This window comes from Heteronotia binoei, chromosome 13, assembly GCF_032191835.1.
Source record: "Heteronotia binoei isolate CCM8104 ecotype False Entrance Well chromosome 13, APGP_CSIRO_Hbin_v1, whole genome shotgun sequence".
Lineage (NCBI taxonomy): Eukaryota > Metazoa > Chordata > Lepidosauria > Squamata > Gekkonidae > Heteronotia > Heteronotia binoei.
In genome coordinates, this window is record NC_083235.1 from 50,085,325 (window position 1) to 50,107,845 (window position 22,521).

Below are 22,521 nucleotides of genomic sequence, written 5' to 3' on the forward strand. Positions count from 1 at the left end.
AAGAATATTTTTTTGTCCTGGTGACTGCATGGTAAAAGGCTTTCAGTGAGGAGAGGGTGAGAGACCAGCATGGGTGCAAGGAGGGGTGGGGGTGGGGAGAGCAGACAAGCAGGCTCCCTAAATGCTAACTCTCTGAATGGAAGGCCTTCATTTGTGCATATGCAATTAAGCAGCCTGAGAAGGAAGAATGCTGGAAGGGGGGATAAAAGGAACCTTTAATCAAGAAGCTGAACGGTTTAATTCAGGATAATAAAGGGGTCCTCACTGTTTGACACAAGAGGGGAAGGGGCACTTCTTTGTCTGCGTGAGCACTGGCTTCATGATCTAAGCATCTCAAGCCAAAGAAAGGGAAAGCAGGACACTGCTGCTTGACCTTTTGGTGTAAAATATTGCAATCTAAGCCAAGATAGCTCATTACACTGGGGGCCACTAGGAATAAAAGTTACAAAGATTGTTGTTGCATTCTATGTGGATACTCTGTTACAGAAAGTGGCTGCATTAAAAAAAGAAAGAAAAAAATATTTCCAGCTATATAACTTGCAACTTTTGAAAAAGCCACTTTATGGAAGTTAAATTGTGGGAGTTTCCCAAAGTTTACTCATGAGGCTAAATCCAAAATGACAGGGTTTGTTTTGAATTTTTATTTCCTTAAATTGACTGCTTGTTTCTGCTGCCAGCATCCAGAAATGGTTTGAAGAACTGCCATAGAAGTACTTCCTCTTTTATTAATTGGTGCATTCTAGTTACTTGTACTTTCTTTTGGTTTTCTAAGAGCTTTCTCTTTATTTGATGTTTGGCTATATGACCCTGTGTCCATCCGTCTTGAAGGAACGGTATTGGCTGCCCTGTACAAGCAGGCCACTTTTGATTTCTGGGGATTTATTATGGCATGTGGTGGTGATGATTCACTGCAGTAGGTCCTATCCTCATGGCTTTATTTTCCATTAAAATATAATACATGCAGACAAATGGCATCACTAATGCTAGATGTTACAATTTATAATAAAGCCACAGACAGTGATATAAACTGAGAGGAAACATTCAAGTGTCTTGATTAAGCTGGAGTTTGTTCTTGATGTCTGAATGTAGTTTCTTGAACAAATGAGTTTGTTCATGACGAGCATGAACCTGGCTTCTTTTGGGGCACACACTCTCCTCTTCATTCCTCCCCATCTACAAACAATTAAAAAGTTGGAAGGGGCCTAAAGATTTTTCAGTCCAACCCCCTGCACCATGCAGGATGACATAAAGTATCCTTGACAAGTAAATCTCCAATTTCCACTTAAACCACCTCCAAGGAATGATAACCCACAACATCCACAGGCAACCAACTTCACCACTGAACTGCCCTTTATTAAAGTTTTTGCTAATATTCCACTGTTATCTCCCCATCTGTAATTTGAATCCATTATTATGACTCTTATCTTCCACTGCCAACTGAAACTGCACCCTTTCCTTCTCTAAATGACAGCCTTTCAAATACTTAGAAAGAGTAATCATATCACCCCTCAACTTCCTCTTCTCTAGGCTGAACATTCCCTGTTCTCACAGTCTTTCTTAATAAGACTTAAGTCTCCAAACTTTAATCATTGCTGTCTAAAGTTTCTATATTCTTTCTATAAGAAGACCTCCAGAAATGGATGCAATACTTCAAATGGAGTCTGACCAGCGCAGTATACAGCGGTATGATGATACCTTGTACTCTAGACACAAATTCTGTGCCACAGTGAGATTAGAGGCTTCCTAAATCTATCTAACTACACTTCGTCATAATATTTGAATGCTGGTACTGGAACTAATCAGAGTTTGTTTCTTTCCCACACACTGGGATGCTCAATCACAAATTGATGATAGATTGGAGATTTCCTAAAGCAGAATGTCTCCATTTGTGGTGTGTGAGGGGAGGAAGGAGAAAGGAGGGTCACACATATTGTCAAAAGCCAGGTTTCTGCTTATCATGTGACATCTAAATGACCCCAATAGGATTGTCAACTCTGAGTGGGAAATTCCTGAGGACTTGGGGATGAACCCTAGGGAGGGTAAACTTTAGGGAAAGAGGAGGGGCTTCACTGGGGTACAATGCCATAGAGTCCACCTGCTAAAGCAATTCTTTTCTCCAAGAGAACTGATGTGCATAGTCTGGAGATCATTTGTAGTTCTGGAAGACCTCATGCCCCAAAGCCATGAACTAATTTTGGGGTAGTCTGATGGTGTGCCTAGTTTAGATTGTTCATTGCCAAACAAAGAAGATGAAAAGGGTGGGAGTTTTCTTTTCTCCTGTAAAGTCAAGGTGTTTTTAAAATTGGCTTACTTAAAGCTAGCTCAGGTAGCTTTTATTGAACTCATAAACTGCTAAGCTCTGCCTGCGTATTTCTTATGCTTGGACCAGAAGGCAGAACTGTGTCATTCCATTTTTCTGTCACCTTCCTTTAATATATCTAGTGTTTCTTGATAATGCTGAGGTTCTCTTAGACTATATACTCTTTTGTTGCCATCTTTGTTAGCATTTCCTTCAAGGGGACTTTCAAAGTAGTTTGCTATATCCTCCTTCACCAGCTGCCTTTTGCGATACCTACCCATGTATTAAGTAGCTCTACCATCTTTGCTAAGGGCTGGAACACATCATGAGGTTGCTGTGAGAAATAGCCCTCAATGGCAAGTGTTTCTGAGATGTAACTTAAAGAAATACTTAATATTATTCACATCCCCATACTTCATTCCAGCAATTGCCAGGAACATGGAATGGGAACACTGTAATGTGATATGGGAGAAGTCTGCATGGTAAATAGTTCTCTTAAGATTATGACCAAAGCTTGCCTAACACAGGCCATTTTTAGCAATATCTCCATGGAAACTGTAATGTTACCTGTACTCATTTGCCTTGAGGTAGATTCATAAGGACAGCAAACACCATGATTGAATAGCTAATGCTGCCGTAGGATGAAAAGAGGCTTTTATGGTGTGATGGTGTGTTGTTCTGATGTGTCCCAAGCAAGTAGCAAGGTAATGCCATGACTCCCTTAACAGCAAGGCTCATACTATGATACCATGTGTCTAAATATAGCCATATATGTCCTCTGAATGTAAAAAATGATCAGTGTGCACTGTAGTAATTCAGTTGTGCATAGGCTTTTTATTTATTATCTTGGTCTTATTGATTTCAGGTATTACTTCAAAAAGGCAAGTGATGAGTTTGACTGTGGTGCTGTTTTTGAAGAAATCTGGGATGACAATGCTATTCTGCCCATGTACGAAGGAAGAATCCTTGGAAAAGTCGAAAGGATTGACTGACTGGTTGGCTGGCTGGCATTGTCTGTGTATGTCTGTGAAAAGAACCATAAGCTAAAGATGCCAGCTGTTGGACAGACCATGAAACAAAGGCTTTGAAGGAAGGCTTGAACCCATGAAGAAAAAGCAACAAAAATAAATGGAGGTCTATGAAGACTTTGCCAAATCAGCCTTAGCAATTTTTTAAAATGGTGTTCAGGCTGGGTACTGAGACATTAAGAACCCTGAACTATTTATTAAAAACATGACCACTTGGTTATTAAAGATGCATATGATGTTGAGAGACTTCCATACATAATATATGGTTTCTGGGGGATCCCAATCCTACAGACTCAGAGAACTGTATGTAGCTTACCTTACAGTAATCCTTACTGATATTTATTGAACAGTCTTCTCTCCCCCCCCCCCCCCTTTAAGTCCATTTTATGGACATGCTGCTTTAAACAATGGAGAAAAGAGGGGATGTGATGTAGAAAGAAGGGGTGGGTTTGTATTTTATTTTTACATTGTTTCTACTATCTAAAGAATTTGGATTATGTCTTTTATAAAAAAAAACATTCATTTCTGCCTCCTTAGAAAACAAACTGGAATTATGAGGTGCCCAACATTTCCTCGTGCTTTTATTTCTTGAGTGTGAGTGAGAAAATAACACTTCTAGAGAGTGCTGCATTTTAATCAGTGCTGCTCTGATTTTCAGGCCCAGTGCAGACCTAACATTCTCAATCTCCAAATAATGGTGAACAGATAAGCAAACACCCTCATGGTCTTCTTGAACATATCACCCCATTTCCCTCCTCTGTTATCTTTTTGAACTTAACAGTAGTGCAGTGTTATGTCTGTAAAAGTCTAAACACCAACTTTGGTTAGTAGTAACAGAGTTTGCCAACTTGCTGCTTTCTCTGGTTACAAGTTCTGGTTTGATACTTACAGTAGTTAATGCCAGTGCAGAAGATGCAAACGGGGAGGGGGGGATTCATGTTTAACAGTAGAGGATAGTAAAACAGCCTGCGAACATTTGTAATTTTCTAACCATGGTCAGGAGATTAGGAATGTTGGTCCTAACCTTGGATTCATGGGTCAATATTACAAAAGTTACTGCGGATGTTATCAGTGTGGTAAGAACATACTTTTGCCATGTTGCATACCCATCATAGACACTGTGTCCAGTCCCATTCTTTAGCAAGGCGAGCATAAAGTTATAAAGTTTAAGAGAACTATTGGGCCATCCAGTTGAGCTTCCTGACAGACCTGCCTTATCCCAGGAAGAACAGTATGGAAAACCAGCACCATTCATGTTGACACAAGTATAGCCAGATTTTTTAAAATGGGTATTTATCACAAAACTAATTCGTACTTTTAAAAATATAGTCAGTCTTTGAGTGGTAGCCTATCAACTATCTTTCCACTATAATGCATAGGCCAAATTTTCAGAATATATTATGCCTCATTTTAGCTGCAAAATGAAGGGGAATTATGGGCTGATGCCTTTGACAGCCCTGAATCCTCCAATTTTCTAGCATCAAATTCTGAAACTAAATTCTGATTCTTATCAATTTTGAACTTTATAGAGCTTGGCGGAAGCTTTGCAGACTGTCATTCTGGTTGTATTTCACTAGGGCTATTGTCATTCTGAAGGACAAAAAGTCATAAATTCCCACTATGCCCTGAGCAAGGGATACATTTTCACCAAACAAAGCCCGTTTGGTGTAGTGGTTTAATCAGGAGAACCAGGTTGGACCCTCCACATGAAGCCTACTGGGTGACCTTGGGCCAGTCACAGATCTCTCAGAGCTGTTCTCTCAGGAACAGTTCTCAGAAGAGCACTGAGCCCCACCTACCTCACAGGGTGTCTGTTGTGGGGAGAGGAAGGGAAGGAGATTGTAAACTGCTCTGAGACTCCATGTGAAGGGCAGGGTATAATCTTTTCTGAGGAGAAAAGCAGTGTTTGCTTCATGGAGTGCTGCTGGAACAGCTTTTGCCTTTGCTCTCAAACTGTCAATAGTATTTACTTGGTGGATTATGCCTAAAATGTAATGTGCTATAAAATATCAGAAAAATTCCCTACTCTAATTGTACCCTTTGTGCGTAGTGGGCCAATGCAGCACACAGCTCTTTGCCCTTGCCCAGGCATTTTACGTCTACATTTTGTGTTTGCTGATGCATTCTGTTTGCCATTGTTACATTTCTTTTGTATAATGTGTATGTATATAGTGTAGAAAATATATATGGTGAGGAGAAAAATAACCATTAATACATTATCTCGTGTGTTTAAAAAAACACTTGGATCAGTACAGTACCTGTGCCTGCATGGCGTTACTATGCCATGTTTCACCCTGTGTTCAGGGTCCAAGCTCTCCCTTGTTTGTTTAAGGGATTTATGTATAAATATATTTTATGCTTTTTTTACTACAAGTCTTGTACTTATGACTTTTGTCATGACATTTGTTCTACTTATACTGTAAATTATGCATTATTAAGAGTTTCATTTAAAGAAAAATTACTTGGTACAATAATTATTGTAATTAAGAGATGTAGCCTTTATTAAAATTTTATATTTTTCAAATTTATATAATTTTGGTTTCAATCTAGAAGTCCTTTTGTATGCTGAAGTCATCCCTTAAGTCAGATTGTTTGCCTAGGATTGTTATGTATCTTTATACTGGGAGAAACTTTTGTTTAGGCACTGGGCAGATAGAAATCAATACAATGAATAGAACTTTTTATGAGCCATGGGGAGTGTTTCATTGATAAACAATTTTTCTACATCTGAAGGCACCATTAAAACACCTTTTAGGTTAATAACTCTGAGACCATGGATGTAGAAATAATTTTACAAGCGTTAAATATTTAAGTTTGAAAAGTGAGTGTTGTATTTTCCAAGATGGAAACCTAACTAGCTTAACAATGGAGTTTAATTTGAGCTTGATTTAAGCCCCACAGCCTTGCTTTAAATGTCACTGTTCAGCTTTTCTGCTTTTAAAGACCATCTTACTAGACGTTATTGTGTATTGTAATGGGACTATATTTCCTCTCACCTTCATGTCAAAAAGCATTTCCTGAGCATATGAGTGGTGCTTAACCCATCACTGTTTGGTCTTTATAAAGAGTAATACAGTCTGAGACTAACTTCTCCAATATGAGCCTGTGCACAAAGATCTTCACAAAGCTTTCTCCTCAATGTCCCATCCTTAAAATCCATGCATGTGCTGCAATTCACTCTTTTTTTTATTTGGGGACCTGGTTTTGAAACAGTCTCCCAGAGGAGATCAGAAGATGAAGTAGACCCTCACTGTTTGTCAGTTCATGAGTTGTAATTTCACTTTTTCATGGTCTATGGTCTAATCTATCTATCCATCCACTTTATATTATCTAACAGCTGAGAATAGGCAGAACACGTATCATACAGGTTACTAAATATTTAGTAGCATAGCTGTTTGGACAAAGGAAAGGAAAGTTTTAGGTAAGTCTGAGCCCCCCAGCAAATTAAGCCTATAAGTCAAATATAACAAGTAACTGTCAAAGCAAACATGATCCTAAATGGAGAGTTGAATAAAACTGACTTATAGCTAATGTCATGCCATCAGGCCAAGATCTGGGGCAGGAGCTACTGCAGGAAGGAAAAAATAGCATTTTCCTAGCCTGTGATGTTGCAGCTGAAGCTCAGTCGCCTCTTTACCTTTGAAGGGGTACTGCTGATCACAAAAGCTTCTTGAAATGGTGTCCCACTTCTGAAAAGGAGCTAAAGAATTCAAGCTTAAAATCCCTGTTGAAAATTATTACACTTTTGAAGTCGGAGGGGGGGGGGTGTATCTCACAGTTGTAAAGTCTAGAGAATGGTACCTTGGGAAATTTCTGCTTTACAAGTAGTAGCCTGAGAAGAATACAGATATGCATTAAAACATTTCTTAATTGTGTTCTGGCCCAATCATATTAGTGGGGCTTCTGTCAGCAGCATATCTGGCCATCAGGATATAAGTGATGTGTGTGAGAGGGCTTTTGACAATTGTTACTGCTTTCAAAATGAAGGGTGGTACAGGAAATCTGTTCATTTACTCTTCTTGTGGTTGTTCACATTTGTCCTAACAATGCTTTATTTCTGGTTAAAATGTCTGTTTTACATTTTTTTTCTGGATTTTTTTTTTGTGTGTGTGTGTTCGCGCACCTGGAAGTCATGGCAGCCTCTGGTGACTGACCCCTACTGGGGACATGGAGAATATTCAGAGAGGTGGTGAATAAAGCTGCCTCCAACCTCCCAACTTCTGGTATTCCAAGGAGGCCTCCCAATCAAAGTACTTGCCAGAGTTGATCCCGCTTAGTTTCTAAGTTCTGATGAGATGGGACTTGCCTGGGCTATCCAAGCCAGGGCTAAATGTCTGTTTTATTCATGTTCAAGCATTTGGGTGCCTGTGTTCTAGCTCTCTGGTACCTAATACCTCCCTCTATAGCTGCTAGCCCAACCATGATCATGCCCTGTAGACCATTTATTTAAGATAGTGGAAGCTTCCTTTTGTGGGACCCAACAGCTGCACCCCTCTGGTCTGTTCCTCATTCTTCTCCCTCTTCTGCCATCATCCAGGTAGTACTGCTGCATCTGAAATTATTTTGCATGTGAGAGATCTCATTTTGAACATCAGAAGTACTTCACACCTAGCGTACAGGGCTCAGTACTGAATTCTCAGTTTAAAACAAAGCTGCAGGCAGTTTCCCATATCTAAATGGATGGCTGTCTTTATTAAATGCCTTCTCAAGTTCATGGGTTCACCTTAATTGATGAGCTGGACATAACAGATGGGTAGGCAGACTTCAGCAACATGGGGGAAGAAAGTTATTTTTCTTCCCATTCTACCATCAAAGGTTAGGAACTTAGCACTGCACAGTAGTAGTATTTTTTTCTTCTGCTATTAAAATGAATCACACTGAGTCTAATTCTTCTTGGGAAGATGAATGTGTCTGAGTCAGTTTGAAGCCATTCATTGCCATATAAGCCTTTGCATCTTCATATATCAGGGACCCAAAATGCTCGCCTCTCCCTTTTCTGCTTTTTCCTTTTACTTTCCTCTCTTTTTCCTACCCCCCTGGATGTCTGTAGAAACAAAAAGTCTTCAAATACATGGCAGGCTGTTTAGTGGAGATAAAAGGGTGTTTGAATAGTTTGAATAGTCCTTTAAAAATGAATGAGAAGTGAAAAAGAATTCTGTTTAGATTACAAGTAAGACATTGTGATCATTAGATGCCACCTGAATGTGTCACTCTCCAATAATTGTGCTGCTTTGGTTACATTAGAGGTTTTGGTCCTCATCCTGCACTTTTAAAGTGATATCACAAACTAAGCTGACCAAAATTGTGCAGGCTGCTAAAAAAGGTAAAGGTAGTCCCAACTCTGGGGTGACATTGCTTTCCAAAACTAGGAGCAGTTCTTGCATTCTGTTAGAAGTTTCACAAAAGTATAGCTTATTTGGGAAAAAAAACCTGTTAATAGATCTCATAACTGAAGAAAAAAGGGGGAGAGAGTGGCAAAAATATTGAAGGGATTCAAAACAGGCGCAACAGCAGACACCTGGACAAATTAGATTGATTTCTAAGATTGCACATTAATATTTGACCCCTGCTAGCTCAGATTCCTTTTCAAGGTGTAAATTTCTGATTTATTCATTTACACCTTGCTTTTCTCCCTAGCGATAAAACTAAGCAGCTTACATCATTGACCTTCCTCCTCCATTTTATCCTCACAAGAACAATTCTGTGAGGCAGGTCAGCCTGAGAAAGTGACTGACCCAAGGCTACCCAGTGAGTTTTCATGACAGAGTAGAGATTTGAATACAGGGGTCTCCCCTGACCTAGTCCAACACTAGCCAATGTGCCATGTTAGCCATTTATGGGTATCAAACCTGCATCCAAGAGTAAAAGGCTCCCTTGGTTTGGTGGATTTAGAGGATTCATTTCTCCCCTGCTCTCTCAGTTCTCTTAGTGCAGTTTCCCACACCCTTTTCTTCTTAGCAGCAGATGGATCCATCCCCTTTAGTCTGTGATTTGTAGTGTGATGGTGGCAGTTCCCTCTCCCATGCCTGCTACCAGGTCCTACCAGTGGGATGATCCATTGCTCTGTCTCCTGGCTGTCAGATTTAAGAATGTCAAAATCAGACTCACCTATACAAATCTCTTTGCAAACAATAACAAAGGCATCTGCTCAAGCAGCAACTTCCCAATTTAGGGGAGGGGCTGTGGTTCCCCTGAAGAGCCTCTGTTTTGCATGCAGGAAATCCCAGGTTCATTTCTTGATATCTGCAATTAAAAAGGACCAGGCAGTAACGATGTGAAAGACCTCTACCTGGGACTCTGAAGAGCTGCTGCCAGAGTAGACAATACTGACCTTGAGTGACTGATGGACCGATTCAGTATCAAGGCAGCTTCATGTGTGTTCATGTATTAATAATGTAAGTGGTGGGGAGAGAATGCAGGCTTTAAAATGGAGGTTGCAAGGGACAAGGGGAAATAGGATGTGTGGTTAGTAAAAGGGATGGTACAATGCAAGCAGGATATTAGAATTGGAAAAAAAAACTGTACAGATGCCTCTAAAAGGATCTGGATGTGCTTTACTTGGAAACTGGGACAAAAGTGGTCTGGGGCGGGGGGAAATAGAGACAAGCTAGCTTGAAACTTGCACAGCAATGACAGGCACACTTTGTTGTTTGTAAGAATGGGAGCCTATGGGTGCTTTAAACCCTATATGTTTAAGAAACCAAGCTAGAGCAATAAGCTTGTGCAGAATGCCCTGGTGCAGATCCCACTGCCACACGCACAAAACTTCCTACATGTTTCATACCTGTTGCACGTAACTTTATATGTGAGGAATGCCTTTGTTACTGAATGTATACATAAATTAATGAAGAATGAGTAACAACCTTTTTATTTTACTTTCCCAAATGCCCCTCAGCAATTTCATCTTAATTTGTGTTCTCCTGGTGGTCAAGGAAAGGGAAGGATGTGTTTAAAGTATTGCAACCAGATAAAACAGGTGAATGAGGTATGAGTATGTATGTATGTATGTGGAGATATGTGAAGAGGGAAGCAAAGAAAATAGCAAATGTGAGAAGAGAGATGCTAGAGCACCAAAAGATTAAATGCTGAAATGTAAATTAACTTTGTCTTGGGGATGCCACAGAAAATGGCCTCCCCACAGCACAGGATCCTTGTTGTCATATCTTCAGAATACTGTGTGGCTTACCACCAGTGCATTAGAAGATCTCCTTACCTATGCCAAACTCTTAATGACAGCCTTACAAAACAAAGAACAAAGGTACAGAGGCTCTCCATAGTAGCAATTCTTACAGTAAGTAGCTCTAGACTTTACAGCCTAGATCAGGGATATCAAACATGTGGCCTGTGGGCCAAATCAGGCCCCTGGAGGGCTCCTATCAGGCCCATGAGCAACTCACTGTCGTCTGCTTCCTTCTCTTGCTTCCTTTTGCATCACAACTTACTTTGCCAGGCTTGCTCCATCACACAAGAGCTATGGAGCAAAGCCTCTGTTTTCTCCATTGGCTGAGGTTCCTGACTTGGGGAGGAAGTAAGGAGGGACAACTTACTCAGGCTCTCAATTGCACAGCCAGGCTCTCAATTGCACAGCAGAGCTACTAAGCCAAGCCTCTCTTCCTTCTGTTGGCTGAGGCTCAACAAGCCAGTGAGGTGGATTAGGCTGTGTGTTTGTCTGTGTCCTTTATAAAGTTTATATCTCCTCTACTTGGCATTACATTTTATGACACACATGGCCTGGCCTGAGAAGGTGAAGATCTGGCCCTCATAATAAATGAGTTTGACACCCCTGGCCTAGACATTTATCACTTTCTAAAGATGAGCCATTTTAGAATGTGTTCCTCCACTGAGTGTAATGTGTTACACTCTCAGCCAAATAACAAGCCCTGTGAGAAGATTTACAAAGGGTGAAAAAAGGGAAGCACATGTCTACTGATGTCAAGAAAGTGTGCATTAGATGATTGTGTTAGAGAAGTAAACATATAAACATAAGACACATTTTAGAGATTACTAGAATTTATTCTGGCATAAACTTTCATGAATCAGAAATCACTTCATTTGATGGATGAAGTGTACATTGATCAGGTCAATATGATTATATCCACAACAGAGAAGAAGGGTGGGGAGATATTACGAAAAGAGGCTGGGTTCACACACTAACTAGCTACTCCCTCCCCCCATGATATTCAATTAATTTCTCAGCTCATGACCCTGCTCAAAGTCTCATCTCATTGCATGACTTTCAGTTGGCTGTGTGTATTCTCTGTACTGAACAAACACCATGTTCAATATCTAACATCCAAAGCTAACTTATGCCTGGAGGGTTTGATCTGCATGGCTGTTTATGTAATCCTGATGCTCAATATTTGTGGCTTGATGACAGCACTATTAACAAAGCTGGAAAAGAAAACTCTTATTTCAGGGTACCACAGAAAGTCTTCGCTTTTAATGGAAACACTGTCCCACAATAAAATCTGAATGAAGAGAGAGGGACTAGAGGAGTTCATTCATCAGCTCGATGGCTCCGGATCGATACTGCCATGCACAACCCAGCTTATTGTAGTATCCCCCCCTCTCCCCACCAAATCCTGCCTGCCTTTCTGTTGTGAATGTAGAATTTAAGGAGGGTACTTGCTGAAAGAAGCAGAAAAATTCTTTCCCGGGCAAAGAGGACCTGGAAAATTAGAATCCAGTTTCTTCCTGTTTTGGGCAATATGTTTGAATGTGGTGGTGGCAGAACAGTTATGGCTGCATCTGAATGGAGCTTCCTCCATTGACCCATTTTAACTTGTCTGGGTGGCCAGGTTTTGGTGGCAGTGGTGGTTAGATGGGGTAATGCTTTCCTGTTAATACTACTGGATCTTTAAGACACACATAACACAGAAGATCATGTAATTTTGTTGAACTATTTGAAGCTATGGAGTGTCAGTCATGGTTTTCTGATGGTTTCAGTCTTGTGCATCTGATGGTGGAGTTTCTGCTTGGGGGTGGTCTTGTGAAGTTCTAGAGGACTCAGTATTTTTGCCTGGGCATATCTATATGAGACCACCAAATCATATCACCCATGGCTTTGAGGTTAGCTGCTATCAATATGCTAATGACACCCAGATGCTATCAATATGCTAATGACAGTCAGCTGTATCTGTCATTATTGCAAAGTATCCCTCCAGATGCAGCTGTCTCTGTCCTGGACCAATTTAGCGTAGTGTAGATCAGCAGACTCTAATCTGGAGAGCTGGTTTCGATTCCCCGCTCCTCTACATGAAGCCAGCTGGGTGACCTTGGGCCAGTCACAGTTCTTTCAGTAGTCTCTTGGCTCCTAAAAACAAGTCTAACTCACCACTAGCATAATGCCTGTAAGACTGAACTATTCAAGCTCACCTTTAATGGTTAGGGGGAGGTGGCTATTTGAGGAAAGGCTGAAGAGTCTGGGAGTTTTGAGTTTATAAAAGAGACAACTAAGGGGGGACATGATAGAGCAGAGGTGGCCAACAGTAGCTCTCCAGATGTTTTTTTTTGCCTTCAACTCCCATCATCCCCAGCCATCGGCCATGCTGCCTGGGGCTGATGGGAGTTGTAGGCAAAAAACATCTGGAGAGCTACCGTTGGCCACCCCTGTGATAGAGGTTTATAAAATTATGCATGGGGTAGAGAGAGTTGACAAGGAGAAGTTTTTCCCCCTCTCCCAAAATAGTAGAACTCAAAGGCATCCAATGAAGCTGATGGGCAGTAGGTTCAGGATGGACAAAAGGAAATACTCCTTTACACAGAGAATGATTAAAATATGCAATTTGCTGCAGAGGATGTAGTGATAGCCACAGGAATAAACAGCTTTAAAGGGGGATCAAATAGATTCATGGAAGATAAATTTATCATTGGCTACTGGTGACTGAGGGGAACCTCCACATTCAGAGGCAGTAATCTTCTGAATCCCAGAGCCAGGAGGCAACATCAGGGGAAGGCCTCACCCTCTGTGTAGTTGTTGGCCACCCAGAGGAACTGGTTGGCCACTGTATGAGACAAAATGTTGGATTATATGGAATATTGGTCTGATCCAGGAGGGCTCTTCTTATGTTCTTAACTGTAATCTGAAATCTACCATGTTCTTGGATCAACTTTTAATTTCTAGTAAATAAATTATGCCAGTTAGCAGCAACTTCTAGTTTGTGATGCATTTTTTATCAGTTGGTTTTCTGAATGTGAAATAAGATCACACACTTCTGATTCAATGGTGTCCTCAAGGCATTTATTTTCATAGTCAAGTAAGTCTGATCACTGCTCTTGCCTTTGTAGTAGAGATGTGCTAAAACAGCCTCATGGGAGAGACTTCCAAAGCTTTGGTGCTATCATTACAAAGGTTGTGTCCCATGCGACTACTTGGTGAAATTCTAAAAGTGGAGAAGAGGGTGGCTCTACAAATGATATAAGGACATTGGTCGGTTCATTGAGTTATTGACCTTCTAGTTCTTGCTCCCAAACCAAGTCTAGAACTTTGAACTGGTTGAAATTGAGAACCAGTGAAGACATATTAAATCAAGTTTATAACAGGAACTGGCTAGTATCCCAACTCAGGCTCCCCTCCCCCTGACTCTTCCTGCCTTTCTCCTCACTGTTCTGTAACGTGTTATTAAAGCTTCCATTTTGCCATTTATTCTAGGGAAGGTGCTTCAGTATTTCTGTGAACTTGGAGGGGGTGGATCAAGGGGCAGATATTACACTGGGCTATGTGGTGACATCACATCCAAGCAAAACCTGATACAGCCAGAGTGATGTAGTGGTTGAGAAAAGTGGCAGACTCTGATCTGGAGAACTGGGTTTGATTCTTCACTCTTCCACACATAGACTGCTGGGTAACCTTGAGCTAGTCACATGGGTTTTTGCCGAGCCATGATGTTGACACATAGCTCAACATAATTTCCACCCCTGGAATTTCTAACACAAGCCCATGCCATGTTAATTGAGAGCCAGTTTGGTGTAGTGGTTAAGTGAGCAGACTCTTATCTGGGAGAACCGGGTTTGATTCCCCACTCCTCCACTTGCACCTGCTGGAATGGCCTTGGGTCAGCCATAGCTCTGGCAGAGGTTGTCCTTGAAAGGGCAGCTGTGAGAGTCTTCTCGGCCCCACCCACCTCACAGGGTGTCTGTTGTGGGGGAGGAAGGTAAAGGAGATTGCGAGCCACTCTGAGATTGAGCGGGGTGCGGGATATAAATCCAATATCATCATGATGATGTGGCAGGACGGGGTGACAGGAGACTGACTGTGGGCATTGGACATCTCAACACTATTCAGAATCAGGCCTGCAACAATGACATGAGTTCAGGGTGTTTTGTTTTGTTCTGTTTCTTACATAAACCTTTTTCACTCAGGAAATTTAGGTCTCCCTCTTCAAAGGAGGAAGAATACCTTTGAGTGAGAGAGGAAAGCCTGGAGAGGATCATTCACACAGATGTGTGTCACAATGAATTTTTTCCTCAGAAGTAGCATGGATAGGGAAACTTCTTTCTTAGTCTGAGGGGGAAAATATTGGTTTTCTGCCTTTTTCCTGGCTCTGAGAAGTAGAAGAAGGGTTATGGAAGATAACTCCTTCAGTAATTCAGTTATTGAACATAATATGTACTTAAGAGAAAAGGCTTGACCTTCCCCTTCCTCCCAAGTATAAATTTCCCTTGCCTAAAGAAAACCAAATCTGTTACAGGCTGCAATTCTAAACTTACCTGCTTGAGTGAATCCTGTTGAATATAGAAGGACTTACTCCTAATTAAATGTGAATAGGACTTCATGAACTGAAAGCATCCAGTGCACACGCAGCCCTATGATGGGGCAAACCCCCCAGGGGGCTGTTGCTTATTGAGAAAATGGCATGGAGAAGGCAGGAGCTCCCAGTCTGTCCTCTGTGGTGTTTCTGAATTGTGTCCCTATGCGAAACTCACAGCTGGTGTCCTGCTGCAAGTCCCCATTGGGATCATATATTATATTTAAAAAAAAAAATCAGAAGAAGTTTATTGATGTAGTAAAGCCTATACAAAGTAAATAAAAGGAACATAAATTATACATGATTGAGATGGAATACAGTAAAATTATCAGCAGTCTAATGGTCGACACAAACTCCAGGATTATGCAGAAATTATGTTTCATGAAAGAGGTGAAATATAACAGTAAGTATAATGGCACATTAAAAGTACCCATCCATTTCCCTAACCTACAGATGTATAAATGGCAGCATCTTGCATCATCTCAAGCCCAGGAAAGCTATAAATAAAAAGAGGGGAAACAGCAAACTTATAAAAAGCAAAAGTAGAGAGAATTATAGAGAAAGAAATCCATGGTAAGTCATGTTAATTGGCAGTATATCGTTGGTTGCAGTGTATTCCAAAAATGGAAACCATTTATCCTCAAAAGAGGTGGTTCTGGGATAGATTTCAGTTGAGGAGAGGTGATATATGTTAATTTTAATATGTAGTTGCTCACCCCTCAATCCTGCTGCCAGGGCTGGCCCAACTGTCTGGCACCCTAGGCAAGGCTAACTTCTGGCATTCCCTCTGCACTGATAACAACACTAAGTCACATGGGGCACCCAATTTGGTGCGCCCAGAAGGCTGGCGTCCTAGGCAATTGCCTAGTGGCAGGGCTGGCCCTGCCTGTTCCTTTCTAGCTCTCTTGGGGTTTTAGACATGAAAGCCCATTCGCCGTACTAGTTTGAATAGTACAGTGTGTGTAAAGAGCTGTCGTTGCAGCGCCTGTATGGCAACCCGGTAGGGGTTTCAAAGCAAGAGATGTTCAGAGGTGGTTTGCCACTACCTGCTTCTGTGTAGCAACCCTGAACTTCCTTGGTGGTCTCCCATCCAATAACTAACCGGGGCAGACCTTGCTTAGCTTCTGAGATCTGGCTAGCCTGGTCGTCCAGGTCAGGCTACAAAGTGTAGAGGCAATTGTAAAACATTTTAAAAATTCTGGGTTGACCTTGAACTACATTTGAGAAGTGTCCCTCACCCAGTTGTAACAACACAAGAATATTAAAAGAACTCTGCTGGATCTGGCCAGTGATTCGTCTAGTCTAGCAATTTAAGGGAGCTGACTCGGGAAATCCCTGGAGATTAGGGGATGGAGCCTGGAGAGGATGGGGTCTGAAGAGGGGAAGGAACTCAGCAGGGATCTGATGCTATATAGACCATCCTCTGAAGCTGCCATTTTTCCCAGGGGAATTGATTTATGTACTCTGGAGATCAGTTGTAATTCCAGGAGAACTCCAGGCCTCATCTGGAGGCCTGCAACCCTAAGCAACCTGTTTCAGTGGGCATCAATTGTGCTGAAGGACCAGCAGATAGGGTACAGGGGGTCATTTTGCTTTAATATCTAATGCTTCTCAAAACAACCCCACATGCTGGTTTCCAATAAATTGTGCTACTCTGGAGTAGGGTTGCCAAGTTCAGTTAAAGAAAAATCTGGGGACTTTGGGGCGGAGCCAGGAACAAGGGTGTGACAAGAATAATTAAGCTCCAAGGGAGTTCTGACCATCACATTTAAAGGGACAACACCTTTTAAAATGCCTTTCTTCCATAGGAAATAATTAAGGATAGGGGCACCATCTTTTGGGGCTCATAGAATTGGACCCTCTGGTCCAATCATTTCGAAACTTGGGGGGTATTTTGAGGAGAGGCACTAGATGCTATACTAAAAATTTGGTGCCTCTACCTCAAAAAATAGCCCCTCCAGAGCCCCCAATACCCACAGATCAATTCCCTATTATTCCCTATGGGAATCGTTCTCCATAGGGAATAATAGAGTGCCCAGTAGACATTTCCCTCCCCCCCACACGCTTTCTAAAGGGGGGGAGGGACTCCAAACCAGGGAATCCCCTGCCCCCTCCCTCTCTCACACACACAAATACTTACTAGATCTCCTTCCTGCAGAACTCTACTTGCTGTGAAAACAAAAGCAAAAGAAAGGGAGGGGCTGTTCTCCATGGAAACTATTACTGACCCTTTCCAATGAAGTCCTTCCTGTTTCTTGCGCAGCCTTAAAGGCACACATTTTACAAATGGATCAGGAGCTCTACAACTACATGATGCCTACACGCATGTTCTCCCCCCCCACTTCTGGATTTTTGGAGAGTGGGGGAGGAGGCTGCAAATACTGGGGTCCCCCGCCAGGGCGGGGGGGGGGTTGGGAAACCTACTCTGGAGTCCAAACCCATTCTGGGTGTTAAGTCCTGTGAACAGACATACTACCATTTTGTTCACCGAATGAACCAGAGATAAATAAGAATGAGCAGCAACTTGGCCACTGCACAATCAGCTTGGGCTGGGTAGTGTTTGAAAAGTAGCATCAGCCAGCTTCAAGAGTGAGCCATCAAGGTGATGCAATGTAACCGCAGACTGAATAATGGAATCACATAGAGTGATGGCTTTGCCATGTTGAAGAGCTGCCTCTGAACTGATCTTGAGTTTGTGACTACTGAAATTGGGAAATGTTTCTTTTTTGAAATGTGGGTGATGCCCATCTGGAGGAGGCAAAGCTTAGCACTTCCTTCAAAATGGCAATGCTCTGCTCTGAGGTCCCACTCCCTTTAGCCTTTTAAATCTCCCCCCCCCCCCCATTTCCAGACATGGCTGGCCAATATTTCCAGAATTTTGAATGGCTTCTTCTTGTTATTTCAGGACAGATGTCAAGACTCAGGGGGGTCTTATCAATTGCTGCCACCACTCTGGGTTAAGGGCTCTCCTTGAGAAGGCCCAGAGTTCCCTCTCAAGCCCTTCAGGTCTCTTGTAGCTTAGGCCAAATAATAGGTGTGAGTACCAGGCAAAGTGAACAACAAAAAGGTTTATTTTAAAGTCAGTGCAAGATAAATTAGCAAGGTGCATAAAACAGTAAAAGGGTGAAGAGAAAATAAACAAAAGTCCTAACGTGTCTTAACTTACAGTCCCTAAACTACTAACTAGCACTCACCGCTTTCCTTGGGTGAGGGAGCTTTCCCTGGCTCAAGCTCTTCAGGCACACCCTACCTCTAGCTCAGCCTTCTAGGGAAAGAACATCCATTTCCTGGGCTGGGCCTTTATATTCTCTTTCCAGGCCCCACCACTCTCCGAGCCTGTTTCCCTCCAAACCCCTTGCTTCCTAATCAGAGGGACAGAGGGGATCCTGGGAGATGTAGGCTTTTCCCAGTAACTCCTAAGCAGGCTTCCCTGGGACCTGCAGGCCTTGCTAGGCCCAGGATCATGACAACAGAGAAGATATGGGAATCAAATAATTAAACACTAATTTTGGACACTAGACTTGTAGGGACCTTGATGAATTTAGCAGATTTTAAATTCCATGCCACATTTGAGGGTTATATTTTTAGGAGGCACCCTACTCAGTCCCAGTTCACTAGTGCCTGCATCTTCACCTCTTTCCTGTTGTGTTAGACTGCACATGTTCAGAGGTTTCTCTGTCATGTGATTAATGATGGCATCAACCAGACAATGCACCAGATACCTCCATGCATGAGCTATGAAACCCACTATGGATGAGAGATACCCCAGCATGCAGAGAGGCCCCTCTAGTTTCTTATTATAGAATCCTTTCTGGGGTCCACAATCAAGAGTTTTGACTTATCACCATATTCCATATTCCACAAAAAGTTTCCAGAATGAAAAGCCCTCCTTAGAATATTCATACCATTATTTTAATAATCTAGGATAATCTCTGTTGACCTCCTTCTTCTCTTGCACCTCTGTTATCTATTTATAGGCAGAATATGCCATTAGCTCTTCCGTTCGGTAATTCATGACTTCTAGTTGATAAGATTTGACAGACATATTATTTTATTCACAAAACGAAGAAGACCCGTTGGGATTTCTTGCTTTCAACATTTGTCTTGTGCTCTGTAGGAGTCTAGAATGCTTCTGAACTCTCCAGTTCACTCTTTCAAGAAAGACACACATTTACTCACAATGCACATGCTGCCAGTATGGTCCTCTAATCTGCAGTCAGCACAGCTTCAGTCCATGCTTCTACATTTGTATTTCTTCAAACAGCAACAGAGGTTTACAGGTTTTAACTGTGTGTCATGTTTATTACTCTTCCAACAACATCAGGACCCTCTATACCTGCAAAAAATCTTTTTTTATAAATTTATTTTATTCATTTACAAAATTTGTACCTCACTTTTTGGCCCTTACAAAGCTTCTGAGGTGGCTAACAATTTAAACCATACATAATAAAATCATATTATAAAACCATTAAAACCCACACCCCTTCTAAATATACATCATTAAAACAATGTTTAAAAGAGTTAAAAACAGTTAAAATACATACAAAAAAAGCATGGTTAGGAAGGACGGCTCATTGAGGGAATGCCAAATGGGGAAAAAAAGTCTTCATTTGCTGGTGGAAATGAGTGACAGAAGAGGAAAGATGAATCTCCTTGGGAAAAGAGTTCCAGGGCTTTCATGCCATGACTGAGAAAGACCTTCCCTGAGTTGCCACCCACCTAATCTCAGAAGGTGAGGCACCCAAAGCAGGGCCTCTGAAGATAACTGTAATGGTCAGGCAGGAGATAAAGTGTTCCTTCAGGTATGTTGGTGCCAAACCATATAGCACCTTGGAAGCCAGTGTAGATGGGAGTGATATGGTCCCTATGACTCATTCTAGTTAACATCCTGACTGCAGCATTCTGTATCAATTGAAGTTTCCAAACACTTCAAGGGCAGCCCACGGGCCGCGCTGCTTGTCAGGATTAAGTTTCAGTTTGTTAGCCTATATCATTCCAAAACTGCCTCCAGGAACCGGTTCAGGTTTCTTCAGCTTCCTTGGGATCAGCTGGAAGTGTAGATAGAACTGAGTGTCATCCACATATCGGTGACAGCCCAGCCCAAATATCCAGATAAAAATATCCATTGGGTTTTATGCAGATGTTAGGGAGCATAGGAGACAAGATGAGATCCTATTGGCTTAAGACCAAGGGGCTGAACAGCAATCTCCCAGCATGACCTTCTGAAACCTACCCTCCAGATAAGGACTAGAAGCACCACAGAACTGTGCCTCCCAATCTAGGTAAGTGGTCCAGAAGGTATCGAAAGCAACTAAGAGGTCTCACTTAGTCCTAGTCTATAGAGATTTATGTATAGAGGGAAGTATCTCCATAGAGCCAGTGAAAAGCAATTTCTATGTCAAATTCTAGTGAGTTAGTTGTGTTAGACTGTCCCAGCAAAGAGTCTCATGGTATCTTAAACACTAATAGCTATATTATCGCACCAGCTTCTTTGCACTAAATCCTGCCTCATTCACCTGAAAAAAAGGATCTCATAATCTGTTAGTCTCTCAGATGCCAAAAGACTCTTTAGCCATTTATGCATTATGCTACTTGGGACAATACAACATCCATTTCTTAAACACATTCAAAGACTACCTAGCTTTCTTATTTGGTTTCAAAGGCAGTGTAAGGTAGAATGTAGAATGCTGGACTAGGGTCTGGGAGAACCAGGTTCAAATCTCCACTCTGTCATGGAAGTTCACTGTGTGACATTTGGCCAGTCACACAATCTCAACCTGACCTCCTGCACAGGGTGATTGTTGTGAGCAGGAGCTTCAGGAAGCTGCAGTGCAGCATGGCTTGGCCTTGCAAGCCCAACTGGTGAGCTGGACCCCAGGAAGCTGTGCCACAGCCTTTCCTCTGCCTTCCTTTTTTTGAGCGAGAGCCCTGGCCAAGCCACCCAGAGCAGCACTCCAGTGTTCTCTGGCTCAAAAAAAGCCCTGGTTGTGAGGATAAAATGGAAGTGAGGAGAATTATATTGTAAGTTGCTTTGAGTTCTTATTGAATAGAAAAGTAAGGCATAAATAAATTTCTATTATCCTTTTAAAATAAATGCTATGGCCTGCCACAAAATGTTGGGAATTCCTTGTGTATTAAGAGCACAATCTCCAACTAGGCAATGTGCATGCCATGGTAGCTGTAATTTATTTTAATTTATGTTATTTGTAAAAATCATTGTTAGTCGCTTTGAGTCCTTTGTTGGAGAAAGGCAGGTTAAAGCACGTCTTAAATAGCTTCTTTCACTGTCAGCACATAGATTGAGCAACTGAAGTGTATGTGCATCAGCTCCTCAATTTAGGCACACCTGGCAAAATCAAAGCTTACTCTACTCTTCTGAAGCATGTACTTTCCCCCTGTTCAGGGATTACAGCCATTGGGGGGGTGCAATTGTGGAAAGAAACAGGAACAGTCAGATACATAGAATCAGCATATGGTTTAACAGTAGCACAGAAGTACCAAGATTTCTTTCCCTCTGCTCTCCAGCATTTCTGTAAAGGGTTAGCAGAATGCTTGCATTCTCAAAAGAGAAGGACTTTAGAAACCTGCTATGGAAGAAAGCCTTACTACACCGTGTAATCCTCCTGGAGGCTTGGTGAGAAAGATGGATTATAAATAACATAAATTTGAAAACAAAAATCTAAAGAATGTGAGGACAGGCACCAATTGTTAAGGTGAGGGACAGGCACCCTTACATTTATGGAGAAATTATTCTGTATCCTATCACTCCACTTAGCAAAGTCTGAAGCCTTCCTCCAATGAAGAAGTCTTGCTCCAATTTAAGAGCCTCTGGGAAAAGAACTGCTTAAGATGGAGTGATGGTTTTGAGGCAGGAAGGAAGGCTTCAAATTTTGCTGAGCCAAGTGTTAGGATACAAGCACCTATCTGTTTACATAAATGCCATCAAGTCATAACTGCATATGAAGTAGTCCTAAGAAGGAGCTAGAGATGTACTGAATTAACAAATCCACAAGCTCCTTATCTATATTGCGACTAGCACATCCTGGGTTCAGGCCTGGCTGAGCCTGAGAACAATTCCCAGGAGGTCTTATCTTCAAAGAGGACATTCCTGCATTTGTTAGTAAAAGCGAAAGAAGAAAGGTGGGGGCTGCTACTTTGATGTACCCATATTTAATTCTGGGTTAGTAACAACTCTAAAATCTGGATTCTATAATATAAAAGTAACAATTCTGAAATCTAGCTTCTATAATATAAAATGAGTATACAATGCTTGACATACTTCCCCCCCCTAAGCTCTTGCTCAGGGTTTGTCTGGGTGCAGTAGGTAAAATCTTTTGAGGAGAAGTGGGGCCCAGAGGTCGGATGCTTTCACCCATTCATCACAACTGGGAGGAAAATACTTCCAGGAAGTGCAACACCCCTCTTTTCTCTTTCGCATCCAATATCT

At 41.8% G+C, this 22,521-nt stretch overlaps 1 protein-coding gene across 1 annotated transcript in view; it reads left to right on the forward strand.

The window, feature by feature from the left end:
* Positions 1 to 5,855, forward strand: part of AXIN2 (axin 2) — a 43,581-nt gene extending 37,726 nt beyond the window's left edge. Inside the window, exon 11 of the mRNA XM_060252061.1 lies at positions 3,165 to 5,855. Within this exon, the coding sequence (XP_060108044.1) occupies positions 3,165 to 3,291 (127 nt within the window). The 3' untranslated portion in view covers positions 3,292 to 5,855. The remainder of the gene's footprint in view (positions 1 to 3,164) is intronic.
* The last annotated feature ends 16,666 nt before the right edge of the window (positions 5,856 to 22,521 follow it).